At 49.1% G+C, this 22285-nt stretch overlaps 1 protein-coding gene across 2 annotated transcripts in view; it reads left to right on the top strand.

Moving 5' to 3' along the window:
* Nucleotides 1-22285, top strand: part of cers5 (ceramide synthase 5) — a 100100-nt gene that overhangs the window by 58138 nt on the left and 19677 nt on the right. The window contains exons 5-9 of one of the 2 annotated variants that reach the window (XM_038786603.1): nt 6077-6127; nt 7715-7807; nt 9182-9250; nt 15952-16080; nt 21746-21852. In XM_038786603.1, coding sequence (XP_038642531.1) covers nt 6077-6127; nt 7715-7807; nt 9182-9250; nt 15952-16080; nt 21746-21852 — 449 coding nt within the window. The remainder of the gene's footprint in view (nt 1-6076; nt 6128-7714; nt 7808-9181; nt 9251-15951; nt 16081-21745; nt 21853-22285) is intronic. The other variant, XM_038786604.1, reaches the window with a different exon arrangement.

Genomic DNA, 22285 nt, shown 5'->3' with positions numbered 1-22285 from the left:
CATGATTGCAAGAACAGGGGAGTGTGCGCTGAAAGTCACCTTGCCTTCCCGCTAGTTTTCTGCAATCTACAAGACTTGAGTAAGGGATCATTAGATTCATAGAATTTACAGTGCAGAAGGAGGCCATTAACACCCTACTTAAACCCCACGCCTCCACCCTAGCCCCATGAACCAGTTACCCCCACTTAACCTTTTGGACACTAAGGGCAATTGATCATGGCCAATCCACCCAACCTGCACATCTTTGGACTGTGGGAGGAAACCAGAGCACCCGGAGGAAACCCACGCAGACACAGGGAGAATGTGCAGACTCCGCACATGTGATGGAATACTCACCACCTTTCCTGGATTGGCACAGCTACAACACTGTCAGCTCAATGAGAGCTAGTACTTAATCTGTACCTCTTGCACCCTCTCCTGCATGATTGGACTGTTACTGCAGCAATGGACTGAACTTCAACCATCACCTCCCTCCCCTGCAATCTACTGTGCCAAGGTCAGGAACCGGAACACCATAACCTGCAGTTGCCCACAATCCTAATTTGTTTATGTATTTCCTTTTTCTTTTGTTGCTGGGTTCAAATCTTGCAGTTCTCTGCCAACACCACCACCTTTTTTATTCTTGTGTGGGGAAAACCATTGGCACCAGGGCTGTAACAGTTCAAGAAAAATGCCCATGGCTACCATGCTATGGGGCAGCTGGGAAAGGGGCACAAGTGCCAACGTCGTCCATATTCTCAATGTATTCTTCTGATGGATAGCGAAGACCTGGATGGCTTTTTATCAGCTAACTCCGGCACAGAGGTCGGGGCACATCTGTATGGTTGCGCTGTCTACTGTTCGTGAACTTGCATTGACCAGAGATTGTGCCCAATACCTCTTCCAGTTCTGTATGACATTAAAACAACAGTTTTTAATCGCACGCACTACCACTAAATGTTCTTTGTGAATAAAAAGCTTTAAAATATTCGTGTGCGAAACGTGCAGTCTGCGATTTGCGCACAAAAGAATATTTTTGATCAGTAAATCTGTTTTCAGTGGAACAGGCTGTGCGAGTATATAAAGTCAACAAAAAAAATCTGTGTCTCTCTTGCAGCGTTTCCAGCATAATGGGTTTTCTGCCCGGTGATTCCTGTGGAACAGGAGTTAGGCACCATGTTTGAATCTCTGAATATATGCAAATTCCGACCTCTGGTCACTGTCTGTGCGGAGTCTGCACGTTCTCCCCATATCTGTGTGGGTTTCCTCCGGGTGCTCCGGTTTCCTCCCAAAGATGTGCAGGTTAGGTTGATTGGCCACGCTAAATTTCCCCTTGGTGTCCAAAAGGTTACGGGATAGGGTGGAGGCGTGAGTTTAAGTAGGGTGTTCTTTCCGAGGGCCGGTGCAGACTCGATGGGCCAAATGGCCTCCTTCTGCACTGTAAATTATTTTGAAGAAGAGAGGGAATTACGCGCACTGCCCTAAGCAGTAGGTCAGTGAATTGCGGTTAGCCTGAGCCACCCTTTTTCACCAGCCCCAATAACCCAGGTGGCCAGGGGCCATTTCTCATGTCCCCTCTGCTGCTCCGACTAGGAAGGATGAGGGTGCGGAGGGGATTGACCAGCATGGTTCCTGGGCTGAGGGATTTTGGCTACAAGGGTGGGTTTGCGAAGTTGGGGTGGTTCTCCTTGGAGCAGCGGAGATGGGGAAAAACCGTTCCCGATAGCAGATAGATAGGACAGGGACAAGGGGAGTCCGATTTACGATTTTGGACAAGAATGCAGGAGGGATGCAAGGAAGGCCCACAGTGAGCGGTACTGAGCTGGAACTCTGAGCTTACGGGGGTGGTGGAAGCAGAGTCGATGATTAATTTTTCAAAAGGACATTGGATCGATGCTTGCGAAAACAAACTTGCAGGGCATTGACGGTGGGCGCCAGCGGAAATGGGGGGGGTGGCTGCGGAAATGCGGAGGTGGGACTGAGGTGGTGGGTGAGCTGCAGCAATGGGGAGGAGGTGGCGGCGGAGATGGGGAGGGGGACGGCAGTGAGGTCAGGCAGAGGTGGGGGGGTGGGCAGCAGTGCTGGGGAGGTGGGGGGGCAGCAGTGATGGGGAGGTGGGGCGGCAGTGGAGATGGGGAGGGGGCGGCAGTGGAGATGGGGAGGGGGCTGCAGTGGAGATGGGGAGGGGGCTGCAGTGGAGATGGGGGGGCAGCAGTGATGGGGAGGTGGGGCAGCAGGGGAGATGGGGGGGGTGGGCAGCAGGGGAGATGGGGGGGGTGGGCAGCAGTGATGGGGAGCTGGGGCAGCAGTGGAGATGGGGGGGGGTGGGCAGCAGTGATGGGGAGGTGGGGCAGCAGTGGAGATGGGGGGGGGTGGGCAGCAGTGATGGGGAGGTGGGGCAGCAGTGGAGATGGGGGGGGGGGGGTGGGCAGCAGTGATGGAGATGGGGGGGCTGCAGTGGAGATGGGGGGGCTGCAGTGGAGATGGGGGGGCTGCAGTGGAGATGATGGGGGGCTGCAGTGGAGATGATGGGGGGCAGCAGTGGAGATGGGGGGGCAGCAGTGGAGATGGGGGGGCAGTGGAGATGGGGGGGGCAGCAGTGGAGATGGGGGGGGCGGCAGTGGAGATGGGGGGGGGCAGTGGAGGGGGGGGGCAGTGGAGATGGGGGGGGGGCAGTGGAGATGGGGGGGCAGTGGAGATGGGGGGGGGCAGTGGAGATGGGGGGGCAGTGGAGATGGGGGGGGGGCAGTGGAGATGGGGGGGGGCAGTGGAGATGGGGGGGGGCAGTGGAGATGGGGGGGGGCAGTGGAGATGGGGGGGGCAGTGGAGATGGGGGGGGCAGCAGTGGAGATGGGGGGGGGCAGCAGTGGAGATGGGGGGGGCAGCAGTGGAGATGGGGGGGGCAGTGGAGATGGGGGGGGCAGTGGAGATGGGGGGGGGCAGTGGAGATGGGGGGGGGCAGTGGAGATGGGGGGGCAGCAGTGGAGATGGGGGGGCAGCAGTGGAGATGGGGGGGCAGCAGTGGAGATGGGGGGGCAGCAGTGGAGATGGGGGGGCAGCAGTGGAGATGGGGGGGCAGCAGTGGAGATGGGGGGGCAGCAGTGGAGATGGGGGGGCAGCAGTGGAGATGGGGGGGCAGCAGTGGAGATGGGGGGGCAGCAGTGGAGATGGGGGGGCAGCAGTGGAGATGGGGGGGGGCAGCAGTGGAGATGGGGGGGGCAGCAGTGGAGATGGGGCAGTGGAGGGGGGGCAGTGGAGATGGGGGGGGGCCGCAGTGGAGATAATGGGGGGGCAGCAGTGGAGATGGGGCAGTGGAGGGGGGCAGTGGAGGGGGGCAGTGGAGGGGGGCAGTGGAGGGGGGGGCAGCGGAGAGGGGGGGGCAGCGGAGATGGGGGGGGCAGCAGGGGAGATGGGGGGGCAGTGGAGATGGGGGGGGCAGTGGAGATGGGGGGGGGGCAGTGGAGATGGGGGGGGCAGTGGAGATGGGGGGGGGCAGTGGAGATGGGGGGGCAGTGGAGATGGGGAGGGCAGCAGTGGAGATGGGGGGGGGGCAGTGGAGATGGGGGGGGGCAGTGGAGATGGGGGGGGGCAGTGGAGATGGGGGGGGCAGTGGAGATGGGGGGGCAGTGGAGATGGGGGAGGCAGTGGAGATGGGGGAGGCAGTGGAGATGGGGGAGGCAGTGGAGATGGGGGGAGGCAGTGGAGATGGGGGGGAGGCAGTGGAGATGGGGGGGAGGCAGTGGAGATGGGGGGGGCAGTGGAGATGGGGGGGGCAGTGGAGATGGGGGGGGGCAGTGGAGATGGGGGGGCAGTGGAGATGGGGGGGGGCAGCAGTGGAGATGGGGGGGGCAGCAGTGGAGAGGGGGGGGGCAGCAGTGGAGATGGGGGGGGCAGCAGTGGAGAGGGGGGGGGGCAGCAGTGGAGATGGGGGGGGCAGCAGTGGAGATGGGGGGGGCAGCAGTGGAGATGGGGGGGGCAGTGGAGATGGGGGGGGCAGCAGTGGAGATGGGGGGGGCAGTGGAGATGGGGGGGGCAGTGGAGATGGGGGGGGCAGTGGAGATGGGGGGGGCAGTGGAGATGGGGGGGGCAGTGGAGATGGGGGGGGGCAGTGGAGATGGGGAGGGGCAGCAGTGGAGATGGGGGGGGGGCAGTGGAGATGGGGGGGGCAGCAGTGGAGATGGGGGGGGCAGCAGTGGAGATGGGGGGGGCAGTGGAGATGGGGGGCAGCAGTGGAGATGGGGGGCAGCAGTGGAGATGGGGGGCAGCAGTGGAGATGGGGGGCAGCAGTGGAGATGGGGGGCAGCAGTGGAGATGGGGGTGGGGTGGGCAGCAGTGGAGATGGGGGTGGGGTGGGCAGCAGTGGAGATGGGGGGGGGGCAGCAGTGGAGATGGGGGGGGGCAGCAGTGGAGATGGGGGGGGGGGGGGGCCAGCAGTGGAGATTGGGGGGGGGCCAGCAGTGGAGATTGGGGGGGGGGGGGGGGGGGCAGCAGTGGAGATGGCCGGGGGGGTGGACTGTGACTAATGCCATTGATTTCACCCAGACCATCAAATAAGCTTGCAACCTTCTGAGCTTTTTTAGTGCTACAGCTGGATGGTGTCTTTATCCATCAAGAGAGCTACATATTTATCCTCCTGATATTTTGGTGTGCGGATCCCGCTTGTCCACCCTTCACCAATCTCTGGAAAGGCAGGCGTATGGGCCATCTGCTCCCAAATCCCCTCCAATCTTTCACAGACGCCTGGTGGGGGAGATGCCTGATGTTGTTTGGGGAACACGATCATTCTAACTGGTTTTGTACCTCGCTCCAGTGGGAGGGAGTTAGGCTTGGATTGGGAAATGGGTGGAGATGGCAATTTATCATGCATCCTTCATGTGCTGCTCCTTCCTCTTCCCCATGGGGAGGCTGCGGAGCACCACCACCACCAATTAACGGGCCCTGATTTCCACGGGATCTGCTGTTACTCTTTGTCACCGTGGGCGTTAGACATGCAGAGTGTTCAGCCACTATGTGGCTTCCTGCGCCATTTAGGCATGTTGGCATTGACTGAATGAATTGCTGTTTTGGGAGAGTTGCTTTACCACCTTTCCATCAGATGCTGGTTTAAAGATTTCTATAGCATGTGGGGCTTAAAAAATACAGGGGAACTCTAACCTAGTGACAAGCGTGGTGCCTTTATGTGGGTCTGCAGTGTCTTCTGTTTGGTCTACACTGGCAGATATACTGGCAGATGCAGTGACATAGAGGTGAGTAAGGGAGACCCCAGAACCTGCTGTCAGCTACACTTCTAAAATACAACTTTGACCGATCTCTGCAGTGTTTTTATGCAACCTTCTGGCTGGTCTCCCACATTTTCCTCCAATAAGCTGGAGGTCATCCGAAACTTTGCCTGTGTGTTAACCCGCAACGAGTGGGTGGCACAGTGGTTAGCACTGCTGCCTCGGTGCCGGGGACCTGGGCTCAATTCCAACCTCGGGTGACTGCGGAGTCTGCACGTTCTCCCCGTGTCTGCGTGGGTTTCCTCCGGGTGCTCCCGTTTCCTCCCACAATCCAAAGATGTACAGGTTAGGTGGATTGGACATGTTAAAATTGCCCCTTTAGTGTCGAAAAGGTTAGGTGGGATTACTGGGAATTTGCCATGTGCCATGGGAGTCTGCCATACAGGGGAAGGAGGGCCCAGTTCAGCCAATGGCATGAGCTGTGTTAATGGATCTCCGCGGAACTCTAATGGTGGCCCGCTTGGTTAGGAGGGAAATGGTTCAAGATTCCTACTCCTGATTGGGCAGTCTGTTGACAACTGCCTAATAAAGAATTAGCCTAGGTTGTGATGCCACCCGTGGTCAACCAGCCCACGGCTCAGACTATTGCACGAAGAATGACTGGTGGTTAAGGTGTTGAAAGCCTTAGTGGCTGAGGAGCAGGACCCTAGCCTGGGAGTTGCCATCTTTTTCAGGAAAAAAAGCCTTGGGGGGTGGGGGCGGGGCAGGAAGAGAGAGGGTGGTGGTTTGGGGAACAAGAAGCATTTTGAAGTGTTTCTATTTGACGCCAGTCTGGTATGGTCACTGCTGTACGTAACTCTGCTTCTCCTTTCTTCCAGGCTCCCTGGTTCTGGGACACACGGCACTGCTGGTATAGCTACCCCTATCAGGTGAGAGCTGAAGAACGGTGACTTGATCGCTGGTTTTATTTTGGAAGTAAACAATTCTATGTTTTGTCCAGAAGAGGTTGACCTGCTTTTTGTTAAAGAGCTCCCTGTAATTTTCAGGAAATGAGTTTATAATGTTTCTGTTATATGGTCTCATTCATTGGGCAAATTGTGAAATATATTCTCCAATGGCTGTGCTACTTCACCACCGTGTAAAGTTGCACTATAATTCTCCTGTCCTATATTTTCCCCCTTTCTCCATGCGGTGAATATTGTATTGACACCAAGTCGCACAGGTTGGTGCTACGCAAGTCCAGAAACCGAAATGATGCCTTCTTTAAGAAAAAGAAAATGGCCACCTGATTGTCATCTCCATTTGAGTGTTTTCAAGTGAGATGCCATCGAGCTCTGCGAAGTCCTCTTGGTGCATTTATGGAGAGAGAGTGGACGTGGAGAGGGTGTTTCCACTTGTAGGAAAAACTAGAACCAGAGGACACAATTTCAGACTAAAGGGACAATCCTTTAAAACTGAGATGAGGAGGAATTTCTTCAGCCAGAGGGTGGTGAATCTGTGGAACTCTTTGCCGCAGAAGGCTGTGGAGGCCAAATCACTTGAGTGCCTTTAAGACAGAGGTGGATAGGTTCTTGATTAATAAGGGGGATTAGGGGTTATGGGGAGAAGGAAGGAGAATGAATCATAGTAGTTACAGTGCAGAACGAGGCCATTCGGCCCATCAAGTCTGCACCGGCTCTTGGAAAGAGCACCTCACCCAAGCCCACACCTCCAACTCATCCCCATAACCCTTTAAACCAACCCAACACTAAGGGCAATTTTGGACACTCAGGACGATTTAACATGGTCAATCCACCTAACCTGCACATCTTTGGACTGTGGGAGGAAACCCACACACACACGGGGAGGATGTGCAGGCTCCGCACTGACAGTCATCGAACCTGGGACCCTGGAGCTGTGAAGCAATTGTGCTAACCACTATGCTAACCATTGTGCTGAATGGGGAGAAAAATGTCAGCTATGATAGAATGGTGGAGCAGACTCGATGGACTAAGTGGCCTAATTCTGCTCCTATGTCTTGTGTTCCAGGTTGATGACCTTTCATCAGAACCCTGGGATGAAAGTCTCCATTAATTGACACCTAAAAAAAAAAAAAAAAAAATGTTCGACAGCACAAGGAACCACAATTGTTTTGGTGTCCTAGCGGCACGGTGGCATTGTTAGCACTGCTGTCTCACGGCGCCGAGGTCCCAGGTTCGATCCCGGGTCCCAGGTTCGATCCCGGCTCCGAGGTTCGATCCCGGCTCCGGATCACTGCCCTTGTGGAGTTTGCACGTTCGCCCCGTGTCTGTGTGGGTCTCACCCCCACAACCCAAAGATGTGCAGGATAGGTGAATTGGCCACGCTAAATTGCCCCCTAATTGGCTATATATATTATATATTTCTGAAGAGCGAGGAAACCTGAACAAGATTCATTCAGTTGTATCATTTGAAGTTCTTGTCAGCTTATGATATTTGCCTGATTTATGCTGTACGTATACATTGATAATTAACTAGGTTTTATGTTCTTGTTGCAGAAGCTGATGTTTGACATGTATTATTATTACATAATGGAGTTGTCGTTCTACTGGTCATTGATGTTTTCACAGTTTACAGATATTAAAAGAAAGGTGAGCAGCTGCAATATGTTCTAATCGGTGATGTAATATATTTAATAACCCTCTTTCGAATGGTTGCAAAACAGATAGAGTCACACGGTGAGCCTGAAGTGAAGAGTCTCTGCAATGAATCCCCACCATAACACTACTTCTAAATTGAGCACTGGTTTGTATTTTTCTTTGTGATTCTTTCTTTGGGTGATCTGGCGCAGAGTAGATGGGCCGAGTGTCCCCCTCTGTGCTGTACTGTTTGATGATTCTGAAAAGCCTGTTTGTTGGAAACGGGGCACATAGTGTGTGACAAAGTTAGGGGGATTTTACCGTGCTATAGCTAACTATTTAAATACTGTTTTATATATTTTTCCGTTCCTTAACTCCAATGTCCCTGCTCTAGAACGTTTTTTTAAAGAATTGATAGTTTTCTGTACTTGTGCCGAGCTGTTTCAACAGAACATCCTGACAAGAGTGGAACAAATCTTGTTTACCCAGCTCAGTGCTGCATAGTTAGTTATCGATAACTTGTTCATAGCCCCATTGATTTATCTTTGGGAAGACTGAACCCATTGTCTTCGGTCTCTGCTTCAAGATCCATTTCCTAGCTACTGACTTCATCCTGCTTTCTGGGAACTGTCTTGAGACTGAACCTAATTGCTCGCAACCGGAGTGTTGAATATGACCCCAAGTTGAGCTTCCGACCACGATTTGCGCCACCCCCTAAGACCGTCTATATTTCCACTTCCATTGCCGTTCTGCCCTGCCTCGGTTCATTTGCACATCACGTTGCTGTTACCTCTCGACTTGACTGATCCAATACACTCCTGAATAGCCTCCCGCTGTCTACTCTGCAAACGTGAGATCATCCGAATGTCTGTGTCCTTGGTTACACCAAGTCCTGTTTATCGATCACGCACGCGCGCACACTCCCTCCTGGTAAAGCAGCGCCTTGGGTTCAGCCCTCCCTAACTCTGAAACCTCACACAACTCCGAGATATCTGGCTCCCTCTGATTCTGGTCTCTTGAGCATCCCCGATTCGAATTGTTTTACCATTGGCGGCTGTGTATTCAGCTGGCTCATCCCCCCCCCCCCAGGCTTTGGAGACCCTCCCCCGAACCTCTCTGCTCCCCACCCACTTTTAAGATGCTCCTTCAAACCTGTCTCTGTGACCAACCTTACGGCCGTGTGTCCTGATATCACCGTGTGTGACTGAGCCCGATTTTTGCTGAGTACGCTCTTCGAAAGCATCTTTGGATATTTTATTACGTTAAAGGCGGTTTATAAGTACAAGTTATTGACAATGGCTGTGTACGATTTCTTTAGGATTGATGTGGTACAGGAAAGAATTTTAAACCATACGTTTTTTTTTTATTATTTCCTTGGGATGATAGACCACTTCAGAAGGCATTAAGAGTCAGTCGCTTTGGTGTGGGACTGGAATCACACATAGGCCAGATCAGGCAGGTTTCCTTTTTATTACAGTCTCATAGCTTTGTGGCTACTTGGTAAAACAAAAATATATACATAAATGAATTCAAATTCTCTAACTCGTGACCTCTGGATTATTATTCCAGATGCCCATTTCCCGAGGTTTGGTACGGGCGGAATGGTTTTTGGGAAGGGACTGACCGCTTGTGCTTTCAGCTGCACCTCCTGAGTGGTGCTCGCCACTATTTTGTTCGCCTCTCTTGAACTATCTGTTCGGCGCAGTCCTGTAATATGGCTATGCTTTTAGCTGGTTTGTATGTATTCCATCCCCAATCCAAACCCCTGTGCACACCAAGCTATACTGTGTTAAAACATCCTACTTTGCTCTAGATTCGAAAGAATCGTTTCCTAATTAATGGTTAGAGATATTGCTGCCGACTGTTTTATCTACAATTTGTGCTGTTTTGATGTGAGCCATAGGTGGTATGCGCTCTTGGCAAGTGTGCTTCGTTTGGTTAACCAAATGAACAAACTTTACCGACCTCGCTGCACCTGATTTGGCAGCGTGAAGAGGCCGATGACGCTTGCGGGAGGCCTTGACGCCGTGAGATGGGACGTCATGATCTAGATCTCGTCCATGCTGGGCATGATCCAGATGTACATATTTTAAAAAGCCATTAGGCGAATTTAAACACGTTTGCGTTGGATTCTCCCAGAGCCTGGCAACCAACGGCCTTACCAACGAGGTCTGGACCAGGCACCGGTTAGTACTGGTCCACACAGACGTGGGCCAGGCCCAACGGCACTTGGGGGACTCCCAGGCCTTTGGAGACCCCTGGGTGGTAGGGGACAGGGCATGGTGGCACCTTGGCACTACCAGCCTGGCACTGTAGTGCCCAGGTGGCATGGTGGCACTGCCAAAGTTTTGAGCCTGAGGGGGCATGTCCATGAAAGGTGGGGAAGAATGAAGGGGCTGAATAAAGGGGGGGGGGGGGTCAAAATGGCAGCCCGATCTCTGAGGAACCGGTCTCGCCGGTGAGTTCAGCTCCCCAATAATGAAAACATTTCTGAAGTGAACAGAAGCAGCCTAGAGCTGAAACCTGTGCACTTCTAACCACTGAGAATATGTCTTTCATGCCTGCAGCGATTTTCCCTTTTTTTTATTTTAAAAAAAAAAGTCAATTGCTGAATTCCACACTTTCGTAAGTGTGTTCTGGACCGGGGAGAAACTCCCCAAGAGGTTTGGTTGAATAGCGGTGTGAATCTCGCCCAAACACTCTGCCAAACCCTCCCAAAATGACACTTCAAAATATTTTGGTCAAATTGCACCCTAAAAATGCAGTGTTGTTTAAAGGGATACTGCATCACAGTAAACAAAATCTCAAAGGAAACTTAAAACTTAAACAAAACATGTAATTGAAGGGGTGGACAATGCACCCCCTTAGCAAGTATGTGTGCGCACTCTGGTCTGTCAGTTTAAATTCGGAGCGAATGTAGTTTTTTCACTTTATTCTCTGGCCCAAATTAAAATGACCTTAAACTGCTGGAAAATGTAATCATCAGCAGATTAGGTTAAAACCAGCAGTGGAGTCTTCTTTGGGTTATGTAGTTAGCTATGAGAGCTTCTTGAGGAAATTAAATAAATTCTAGGCAAGGAATGGCTTGGAGTGCTGTGACTCCTACTTGTACACTCATTTTAACTTCAATCCCCAACATATTTACTCCTGGAGAACTTAATTTTGATTGAAGTTAAACTTTGAAAGCCCTTTCCTGATGGAAAATGACTCGCGTTTAACCAGTGACGTGGTGAGTCACGTATACCGACTGGGAAGGCCTCCAATTTGATCCCTAGCCTGTACTGAATTTGTTAAATCTCCACAGGGATATCAGTGCTTGACAAATCTTGCAAAAATCTTTTTGGAGGTAACAGACATGAAGCAGAATGTAGTGTCTGTGAACTTTAGGAAAACCTTTTTACAAAGTTCACATGGGGAAATTACTATAGAAAATTAAGGCCTATGACATTGGAGCCAGGATTCCAGTCTTGATCAAATTTACTTTTTTTTTTAAAAAGGGGAAAATACTGTATGAAAGACAAATTCTCAGTGGTTAGAAGTGGGTGCCTGTGACCAGTTTCAGTTTTGGCTGCTTCAGTTCACTGTGCACATCAATGATTTTGAGAATGACCTTTTTTGAAGTGGTGTCAAAATTCACAGGTGATCTGGAAGTGAGACCAAATGAAACTTACAAAAGGATACTGATGAAATGGGTTTAAAAAGTAGAATTCACAGGGGCTGCACGGTGGTGCAGTGGTTAGCACTGGGACTGCAGCGCTGAGGACCTGGGTTCGAATCCCGGTCCCTGTGGAGTTTGCGCATTCTCCCAGTGTCTGCGTGGGTCTCACCCCCACAACCCAAAGATGTGCAGGTTAGGTGGATTGGCCATGCTAAATTGCCCTTTAATTGGGAGGGGGGGGGAAATAATAATTGGGTACCCAAATTTAAAAAAAAAAGTAGAATTCACAATGTTCGTGAGTGTGAGGTGTTACATTTAGAGTTCCTACAGTGGCTGGTTTAGCACACTGGGCTAAATCGCTGGCTTTGAAAGCAGCCCAAGGCAGGCCAGCAGCACGGTTCAATTCCCGTACCAGTCTCCCCGAACAGGTGCCGGAATGTGGCGACTAGGGGCTTTTCACAGTAACTTCATTGAAGCCTACTTGTGACAATAAGCGATTTCCATTTCCATTCCAGTGCAGAGAGAGGCCATTTGGCCCATCGAGTCTGCACCAACCCTCTGAAAGAGCACCCTATCCCCATAACCCCACCAAACCTGCACATATTTGGACACTTGAGGGCTATTTCGCATGGCCAATCCACCTAACCTGCACATCATTGGACTGTGGAGCACCCAGAGGAATCCCACGCAGACACGGGGAGAAAGTGAAAACTCCACACAGACAGTCACCTGAGGTCAGAGTGAAAACTCCACACAATCACCCGAGGTCGGAATTGAATCCAGGACTCTGGTGCTGTGAGGCAGCAACTCTTCCACCCAAAGGCGAGAGTTTTTTTTTGAGGGGAGGGAAGAAGAACTGGGAAATTTCAAAGGGCAGTTTACCCTCTGACTGTCATTTGCACCTCCTGAGTTGTTAGAGAATGGGAAAGGGCCTCTTCCTGCCTACCCTATTGGTGGATTAACATGGATCGCACTCCAGAGTCAGTCGGTTTATGTCTAAACCAAAAAATGGAAGTGGTTAGTAGAAACCAGCAGCTTTGGTTTGGAGTAGGGTCTTGTGACAGTCAGCTGCATGTCAAATGAATTTAATATTTGATTAAATGAATTATCTTGGCTCAAAATTGGAGACCGTATGCCAGCGAAACGATCTCTGTTCTGAAATAATCCAGCGCGTAACCTCTGCTATGTTTCTAGCTTCAACCTGGTTGGTGCCAAGTATCCTGCTGTCATTTAACATCAAATTCGTGCTCGTTCCTGTCAAAGGAAGCTGATAAATCCAGTCTCGAATCTAAATCGTCTTGGTTATTTGTGCAGTGTGGGTCTTATGTGCGACCAGCAGATGAATTTAACCTGTAAAAATAGAAGTTCATTGATCCCAACTACGAAGTCTAATAGTAAACTAAAAATGGGGACAGCAAATTCCTTTTGTCGCAGATGCATTGTGGCTGGTTGCATTCCGATTCCTGCTGTTTCTGTCCTGTTCTTATTGGACCTCCCCATTTGTGCACACTGCTGCCATTTCATGCTGACTGATTCTGCCACCTGCAGTTGACTGAACTGCTTGCTCTTGGCATCCTTTTGTGTTTCCTTTTATTGGCAGCATTTTACCATCTCTGTCTATTCACTGCTCGTAGTCATGGTTGCCTGTACTGACCTCGCTGTGTCGGAGAGCTGATGTACGAGTCAGTATTTCTACAGTGTGCTCGGTGCTTTGTCCAGCATTCTGTCCATTCCTATTTTGTCTTTGTGCTAAATTACCGTCCTCTTTTAATCATGATGATGTAAGGGCCTCTGAACTGTGAAAGGGCTCGATTTTCTTATTGGTTTTCGCTGTCCAGAAGCTGAAACCAAGTATCACGAGATTGACCGTGGCAATTTGAACTTCAACTGCAACACAATCGCACTTTTTCTTTCATCATCTAAATTTTCTGAAGTTGCATACCAAGGAGCGCCGTTTTGTTTTTGGCGGCTGGTTCAGTTATTGGGTGGGAGATTTATGTATTTGTGCTTGTAACTGCGCATGTGATTTCAGTTCATTGAATTACCATCGTTTGGGAGGTGTCAAATAGGCACTTGCTCTCTGAAACATCTTCCAGGCAGCATTGCAAAGGCCTCTGGGAAGGCAGTTGTCAGTTAGCTCTCCCTCCCATTTCTCCGATTGTGAACTGTTATTATTGTAGCTTGTTTAAAAACCGCAGACCCCAAAGAGGGCGAGCTGCACCAACATCTGTAAGTACATCTTCTATTGTAGTCATGGCGTATGTTGTTGGAGTTAACCTGCATTGGACACTAAACAGGGGTCACAATGTAAATGTATCCAACTCGGCCACATGGAGCATGAGGAAAAAGAGCCATGGTTAGGAGAGGCAGAGAAAAATGGAAATCTAAGAGGGCTCTTGTATGAATTGAAGTGACTTATATTGTACCAGTGTCTAACTTTGGCAGATATTGATTTGCTCTCTTTCGACTTGGAAGTTATAAAAGACATCACCTGGCGTGGAACTAAATGCAGACTGAAGCCAAAGATGTATGTCTGAATCATTTACTTGATAAGAACGGGGAACAAGAGCTGCGGCCCTCGGCTATGAAGAAATGTTGACTGTGAAATGACATTACATCTATTATTGTGGGATTAATGGCTCCAATATTTATTGGGGGGGGGGGAAGAAGAAGAGAGAGAGAATAAGCCAAGAGAGACGACTCCTAGGGTTACAGGTTCGTAGCTCCTTTAAGGTGGAGTGGCAGGTGGACAGGGTGGTGAAGGCGGCATTCAGCATGCTGGGTTTTATTGGTCAGAATATTGAATACAGGAGTTGGGATGTCTTGTTGAAGTTGTACAAGACATTGGTGAGACCACACATGGACTACCGTGTTCAGTTCTGGTCACATTATAGGAAGAATATTGTTAAACTAGAAAGAGATCAGAAGAGATTTACGAGGATGCTACCAGGACTTGATGGTCTGAGTTATAAGGATAGACTGGGACTTTTTCCCCTGGAGCGTAGGAGACTTCGGGCTGATCTTATAGAGGTCTATAAAATACCGAGGAGCATCGATAAGGTAGATAGTCAACATCTTTTCCCAAAGGTAGAGGAGTCTAGAACCAGAGGGCATAGGTTTAAGGTGAGAGGGGAGAGATACAAAAGAGACCAGAGAGGAAATTCCTTTTACACAGAGGGTGGTGAGCATCTGGAACGGGCTGCCAGAGGCAGTGGTAGAGGCAGGTACAATTTGATCCTTTAAAACGCAGTTAGACAGTTACATGGGCAGGGTGGGTAGAGAGGGATATGAGACCAGCTTAGTGATAGAAACTGGGGGGGGGCATGGACAAGCTGGGCCGAAGGGCCTGTTTCCATGCTGTAAACATCTATGACTCTTCTTGCTATTTCCACGCCCTCTAGTTCTCGGCATCATGGCCTTCCTGTTAAAATGGCACTCGTTCCCAGAGTTAAGTTCATACTTTGTTTTGGAAAAAGCATTTTTAATCGGCGTCCTAACAGCTTTTCATCAAAAGATTGACCAAACCCCCTGTGGTCAAATTGCACATGGGTGACATTATTGCTCATCTGAATAGAATTATTTTTTTTTAAATCAAAAGGCAAAATTACAAGCAAACTCGATGAGTGAATGTGTTTTGTCATTGGAAATGCAAAAAAATTGTTTGAAAGCTGAAAACGGAAACTAGCCATACTCTAGATTCTTTTCACAGAATGGCAGAATCATTATGGCGCAGAATCAGTTGTTTGGCCTATCGTGGAAGATTTGAGACGGCTAGGGACAGTGAGAGAATGATTGGTCATTGTTCTGTGCTGTTCGAACCCACCAGCGCACAAGGATGCCATTGAGACGACCGGCTCTATAAATGCTGGGTTTCCAAGTTTTCCTGTGTTTTCTTTTGTTGTGGCTCTGTCCATAGTTATTTTGATGGGTTGTTTTAGTTCGAGGGAGGAAATCAGGAGTTTTAGTAAAGCGCTTTGACCCAAGATTTGATGTGGGGTTAAGTTGATAGCGATGATGGACTCTCTGTATTGGCAGCATTACTGCTGCGTGGTTCAATATTTCTGACCTTGAACAATGTAAATGTACACAACTTTTATTGAGTATATACTTGCACGTGCACAACACTATATGGGTTCTATTGTTGGAGTGAATCAAGTTGCCCTTGTACCATATATATAGTCTGCATGGTTTACACTGGAATAAATCTGGGACAGGCTCTACTGTGGGATGAATCTGGTTGTAGTCCCTTGTTTATTCTATGCTATGTCTCCCTGCCAAATAAAACCAGTAAGCCAGCTGGTTCCAGATATCTGTCCGTAACCAACCCCTAGAAGGTGTGCGTAGTCGTGACTCCCGAAATGTGGTGTGTGTTGATACCTCGCAGGAGGAAGAGCGAATCCAGAGCTACTGTAGATCAGTCCTATTCAAACGGTACAGTGTATATACCCACGTGTCCAGTTGCTCATCGATTTGACGCTCACCTTTTTACCTTTTGCAGGACTTCCTTCTTATGTTTCTCCATCACCTTGCCACAGTTGGATTAATTACATTTTCTTACGCCAACAACATGCTGCGAGTTGGGTCACTCGTCATGTGCCTTCATGACGCATCTGATTTATTTTTAGAGGTGAGACTATTTGATTGCATAGTACCCCTTCTGGGTATTTGTGATTCTCCATATAAGTGATACTGGCTGGAAAACCACCTTGCATCAACAATATTTGGTTCTTAATAAACCTTTGGTGGCAGTCTGTGAATGGTTTTAATCGGGGGCCCGGGAAGCACTGACATTTGCTGTGACCAGTTCTCTCCAACACGGCGCAGAAAGTAAATTGCAAAGGAAGCCCCGGCAAGTGTGAAGCTGTAAATGATTAAAGGGAGAAAAGTCCATCAGTGTGAAATCTCATTTCCTGCTTCAGATAATGGTTATAAACCACTTGACCCGAGATTGCTTGCAAGTAGTAACATCTGGCGTTTCCCACTTTTTAAAAAAAAACCCTTGGCTGTCACCTTTTTCTATTAATAACAGGTTGAATCTAGGTGGGAGATTATGGTTGTGCATTAAACCTCCCTAAAATGAGCATCTGAAATTTGGAGTTTGGACTGTTATTATCTCACACTGCAGGATCTGATTAAGGTTTCCACTCGCTTAATGTTCGATTTCTGAGGCATGTTTACTGTGTCTGCCAGAATCAGTTCAACTTTGCGAGTATGAAATGAGCCATGTTCCCCCACCACCCCAAAGATTCCAACCCCAATGGATCGCCACTTGTCTGAGGCTGCTGTGGGAATGTGGCAGGAGCAGCTCTTCAGGGACGTCTGCTTCGTGCCTTTTTGTGGTGGTGTGGCTCAGACTTCAAATTCAGTGTTGTGGGGTTGCAAATGCCAATTTAGCAGAGCCTGTTTTGAGGCAAAGTGCACTTCAGCTCCTAACTAATCCCTTCTGATGGAGAAACAAGCTGCCAGTCACCAAACGCCCAATATCGAGCATTCTCCTTTTTAAAAAAAATACATTTAGAGTATTGGAAATTCTTTCCAATTAAGGGGCAATTTAGCATGGCCAATCCACCTACCCTGCACATCTTTGGGTTGTGGGGGTGAGACCCATGCAGACACGGGGAGAATGTGCAAACTCCACACGGACAGTGACCCAGGACCGGGATTGAACCGGGTCCTCAGCGCCATGAGGCAGTAGTGCTAACCACCGCACCGCCGTGTCTCCCTATAGCAAGCACTTTCAAACCTGGTCAAGTAAAAGACAAGTTCCGTCTACTTTAAGGGTCCTTTTTAAGCTCTGTGCCCCAAGGTTGAACATAGAACAGTACAGGCCCTTCAGCCCACAATGTTGTGCCGAACATTTATCCCAATCTAAGATCAACCTAACCTAAACCCCTTCAATTTACTGCTGCCCATGTGCCTGTCCAAGAGTCGCTTAAATGTCCCTAATGACTCTGACTCCACCTGGCAGTGCATTCCACACACCCACCATTCTGTGTAACGGACCTACCTCTGACATCTCCCCTATACCTTCCTCCAATCTCCTTAAAATTATGTCCCCTCGTGACAGCCACATCTGCCCTGGGGAAAAGTCGAATTCAATAAGAGGTTGCAATTCTTTTTAGCTGTGCCCTCATGTGAGCTCGAAATAGAATAAGTATAGATGGTCTCCATTTAGCTTTTCTCATTTCAAAAATGCATGAAAATTGACTATCCCACAGGATTGCTGAACTGGAGATTGAAAAGTTTTCGCGTGTGCTAGGACATGCTCTTCAGAGGTTGGAATGAAGATGCTTTAACGCAAAGCTGAGAGACTCTTATTCTTTCTTGGCGGCTGGCTGTTTCCTTCTCCAGTCTGGCAATAAACTAGGGGGTGGAGGGAATTGTAATGGAGCTCAAGGGGGTTAAATAACACCCATGTCAGTGAGGGCCAGAAATTTTCCAGAAGTCGTCACTATTGGGGCGGCGCAGTGGGTTAGCACTGCTGCCTCACGGCGCTGAGGAGCAGGGTTCGATCCCAGCCCCGGGTCACTGTCTATGTGGAGTTTGCACATTTCTCTCGTGTCTGCGTCACAATCCAAAGATGTGCAGGGTAGGTGGATTGGGCACACTAAATTGCCCCGTAATTGGGAAAAAAAGTTGTCATTATTGTCTGTCTCACCAAAAGAAAGTGTTTTTTAAGCGTACTCTGCTCTGTCACAACACTTCGCCAGACTTTGTGTAGGTTTGAAAAATGCAATGGTGCCCGAGTTGAATCCAGAGCAGAAAATTCTCCAACTTGGACAACAGCAACAAGTACTTGCATTTAAATAGTGCCTTTTTGTGTTGGGAATTTTGGGTGCTTTACAAGGTGAGCAGGGGACATTGAACAGGAAGTAGAGGAGGTGACTGAAGGGTTTCAATCAGAGAGGTATATTTTTGAGGGTTTTTTTTGTTTTTGTTGCACCATCACCACAAGGTAGCAGGGAACAGGGAGCAAGCTAGAAGGGGGGGGGGTGTGTATGAGTTGGCATTGATAGATTGAGACCATTGAGAGATTCAAAATTAGCACAATGGTTAGCACTGTTGCTAACCAGGGTCCCAGGTTCGATTCCCGGCTTGGGTCACTGTGTCTGTGCGGAGTCTGCACTTTCTCTTGTGTCTGCGTGGGTTTCCTCCGGGTGCTCCGGTTTCCTCCCACAGTCCAAAGATGTGCAGGTTAGGTGGATTGGCCATGATAAATTGCCCTTAGTGTCCAAAAAGGTTAGGAGGGGTTATTGGGTTACAGGGATAGGGTGGAAGTAAGGGAGTAGGGTAGAGGTGTGGGCTTAGGTAGGGTGCTCTTTCCAAGGGCCGGTACAAACTCGATGGGCCGAATGGTCTCCTTCTGCACTGTAAATTCTATGATTCTGAGACTGAAGCCTGGAAACCGTGCAGTTTGGTGAGAATGAGGCTGAATGGTGTGTGGGTTGGGATGTGATCTATTTTCTAGTGTCTCTAGGTGAGAGTTGAACTTTGTGTTTGGCAGCTGAGTCTGAGATGAAGCATTTCACTGGGGGTGCGGTGAGTTGCTTGATGGGGGACGTGACAGCAGTCTTGGTGATTGGAGGGCGGCGCGTGGCACAGTGGTTAGCACTGTGACCCAGGTTCGAATCCCGGCTCTGGGTCACTGTCCGTGTGGAGTCGGCACATTCTCCCTGTGTCTGCGTGGGTTTCACCCCCACAACCCAAAGACGTGCAGGGTAGGTGGATTGGCCACACTAAATTGTCCCTTAATTGGAAATAATAATTGGGTATTCTAAATTTATTTTTAAAAAAGTCATGGTGATTGGTTGTGGGGTTCAGCTCCCAAGTTTGAATGGGACACCCAGGCCCCTGACTTGCAAGTTCAGAATGAGTAGCCAATGAAGGAAATGGAATTAGTGCCTGAATTAAGCTTCTGGTGGGAGTGGAACAGCATTGTTTTGATTGCCAGCATCAAGCTGATCAAGCAACTGCTTATAATGGAGTCCATTTTACAGCACACAGGCCCTTCGGCCCATCGTATCTGCCTAGGCCATCAAGCACCTATCTATTCGATTCCCATATTCTAGCACTTGATCCGTAGCCTTGTGTGCAATGGCGTTTGAAGCGCTCATTGTGAGGGTTCCTGCTGCTACCGCCTGCTCAGGCAGCGAGTTCCAGTTCCACCCATCCTCTGGGTGAAAAAGATTTATCTGTTTGACCAGGTTTAATTCTGTACAAATCTTTTTCATTGTCCCAAGGTATTTGAAGTTGGCATCATTCTATTTGTTGCACCTACATTAACATTGCATTTTTTGGAAAATGGTACATGATGGAATTGTTTTGTGACTTGTCTTTGTGACTGTTGGGCTTTGAGCACTTGCACAGTTACCTGACGCAGAGATGAGGCAGAGTAGAAATAGTTTCCACTCTGCAATGCTGCCTCTTGTATTGCTGGAATAATAATAGTCGTTATTAGTGTCACAAGTAGGCTTACATTAACACTGCAATGAAGTTACTGCGAAAATCCCCTAGGTGCCACATTCCGGCGCCTGTTTGGGTACACGGAGGGAGAATTTAGAATGGACAATTCCGATTTAGGAGGTGTAATCGCTCTCACTCACCCCTCGAGGTTCATGTCTCCTGAATCCTGAAAATAGTAAGATTGTGGGAAGCTCCCGACGTGTTTCTTTTCAAGAGGTTTGAATTTTTAGCATCATTCATCAAACTTGCCTTTGAAAAGTTGCCGTGATGGTATTAAAAACATTTTCTTCCCCTGCCACCCACCCTTTAAAGCATGCTGTCTTATCTTCAGCCAGGTCAGAGATGTTTGAAAATGGGACATGCAAATTAGGAGCAGGAGGAGGCCACTCAGTCCCTTGAGCCTGCTCTGCTATTCAATAAGATCACTGCTGGTCTGATTGTAACCTCAACTCCACATTCCCCCCTACCCCCGATAACCTTTCACCCCATTGCTTATCAAGAATCTATCCAGCTCTGTCTTAAAGTATTCCGATTCTGCTTCCATTGCTTCATCCTTCCTCAAATAAGGAGACCAATACTGTTCACGTAACTCCCTATTCTTGTTTATTGTGAGACAACTCTAATATGACAACCTCCTATTAGCGGATTACATGGGCGGCACGGTAGCACCGTGGTTAGCGCTGTTGCTTCACAGCTCCAGGGTCCCAGATTCGATTCCCGGCTTGGGTCACTGTCTGTGTGGAGTCTGCACGTTACATAGAACACTACAGCGCAGTACGGGCCCTTCGGCCCTCGATGTTGCGCCGACCTGTGAAACCATCTGAAGCCTATCTGACCTACACTATCGAACATAGAACTCCCCGTGTCTGTGTGGGTTTCCTCCGGGTGCTCCGGTTTCCTCCCACAAATCCCGAAAAGACGTGCTGTTACAACATAGAATATACAGTGCAGAAGGAGGCCATTCGGCCCATCAAGTCTGCATCGACCCACATGCCCTCACTTCTACCCTATCCTCGTAACCCAATAACCCCCCTCCGAACCTTTTTGGTCACTCAGGGCAATTTATCATGGCCAATCCACCTAACCGGCATGTCTTTGATCGGTGGGAGGAAACCCACGCAGACACGGGGAGAATGTGCAAACTCCTCACACAGTGATCCAGCGGGGAATCACACCTGGGACCCTGGCACTTGTGCTGCCCACCTTAGGTGAATTGGACATTCTGAATTCTCCCTCTGTGACCCGAACAGGTGCCGGAGTGTGGCAACTAGGGGATTTTCACAGTAACTTCATTGCAGCGTTTTTAAAAAAAATTTAGAGTACTCAATTATTTTTTTTCCAATTGAGGGGCAATTTAGCGTGGCCAATCCACCTCTCCTGCACATCTTTGGTTGTGGGGGGGGATGAGACCCACGCAGACACTGGGAGAATGTGCAAACTCCGCACAGACAGTGACCCAGGGCCGGGAATCTAATCCGGGTCCTCTGCGCTGTAGCCTGCAATGTTAACCACTACGCTACATGCTGCCCCAACTGCATTGCAGTGTTATTGTAAACCTACTTGTGATAATAAAGATTATTATAAAATTACAGCGTACCTAATTACTAATTGCTTGCTGCACATACTGGCATACTAACATACTGAATTCTGAGGGTCAATGCAGATCTACCTTAATATCTCAGGCCAGAAATTAATTTCTTGTGCACGGAGTATGACATTATCCAACGGTTGGAGAAGCTGGATTGATTTTTCATTTTGCGATGGTTTTCTAAGATGCCTTGATTTCACCTCTCTTCTCACACGAGCTCTTTTGCTGTTTCTCCTTGCAGACTGCTAAATTAGCCAATTATGCCAAGTATCAAAGACTTTGCGACTCATTATTTGTGGTATTTGGTTTTGTCTTCGTCGGCAGTAGACTTGGCCTTTACCCGTTCTGGTGAGTAAAAGCCACAAAATGCATTGGATTTCAAAATTGGACAGGGGTGGGATGGCGATGGGTAAGGTGGGGCGGTGGCCAGGGACTGGGTCTCTGAGAACTTCTGCTTTTCTACATTTGATTTGCAAGCACAGTCTGTGTTTCTGATGCTAAATAGTGATTCCCTGCATTTCCAGTGTTGTTTCCCTTCTGGGCAGCTTGACAGAAAAGTTTGAAAAACTACTAGCTTGGTATGAATTCCATATTTACTAACCTAGACCTTTGTTTAAAAAAAAAACCTATATTGCATATGCAAGGGACATCATAACTGAAAAGAAATGCTCATCTTGTGAATTATTCTAGTAAAGATCTGGTGCCAGAAAGCTCAAGTAAAAAGTCAAGTCGCCATAGTCCCAGGTGACCATAGGCTGCTTTCCCCTTTGAGGGGGAGAGC

The sequence above is a fragment of the Scyliorhinus canicula genome, chromosome 28, assembly GCF_902713615.1.
Source record: "Scyliorhinus canicula chromosome 28, sScyCan1.1, whole genome shotgun sequence".
NCBI classification, from domain to species: domain Eukaryota; kingdom Metazoa; phylum Chordata; class Chondrichthyes; order Carcharhiniformes; family Scyliorhinidae; genus Scyliorhinus; species Scyliorhinus canicula.
The sequence above is the reverse complement of the archived record's forward strand: the minus strand, read 5'-3'. Positions and strand labels throughout refer to the sequence as shown.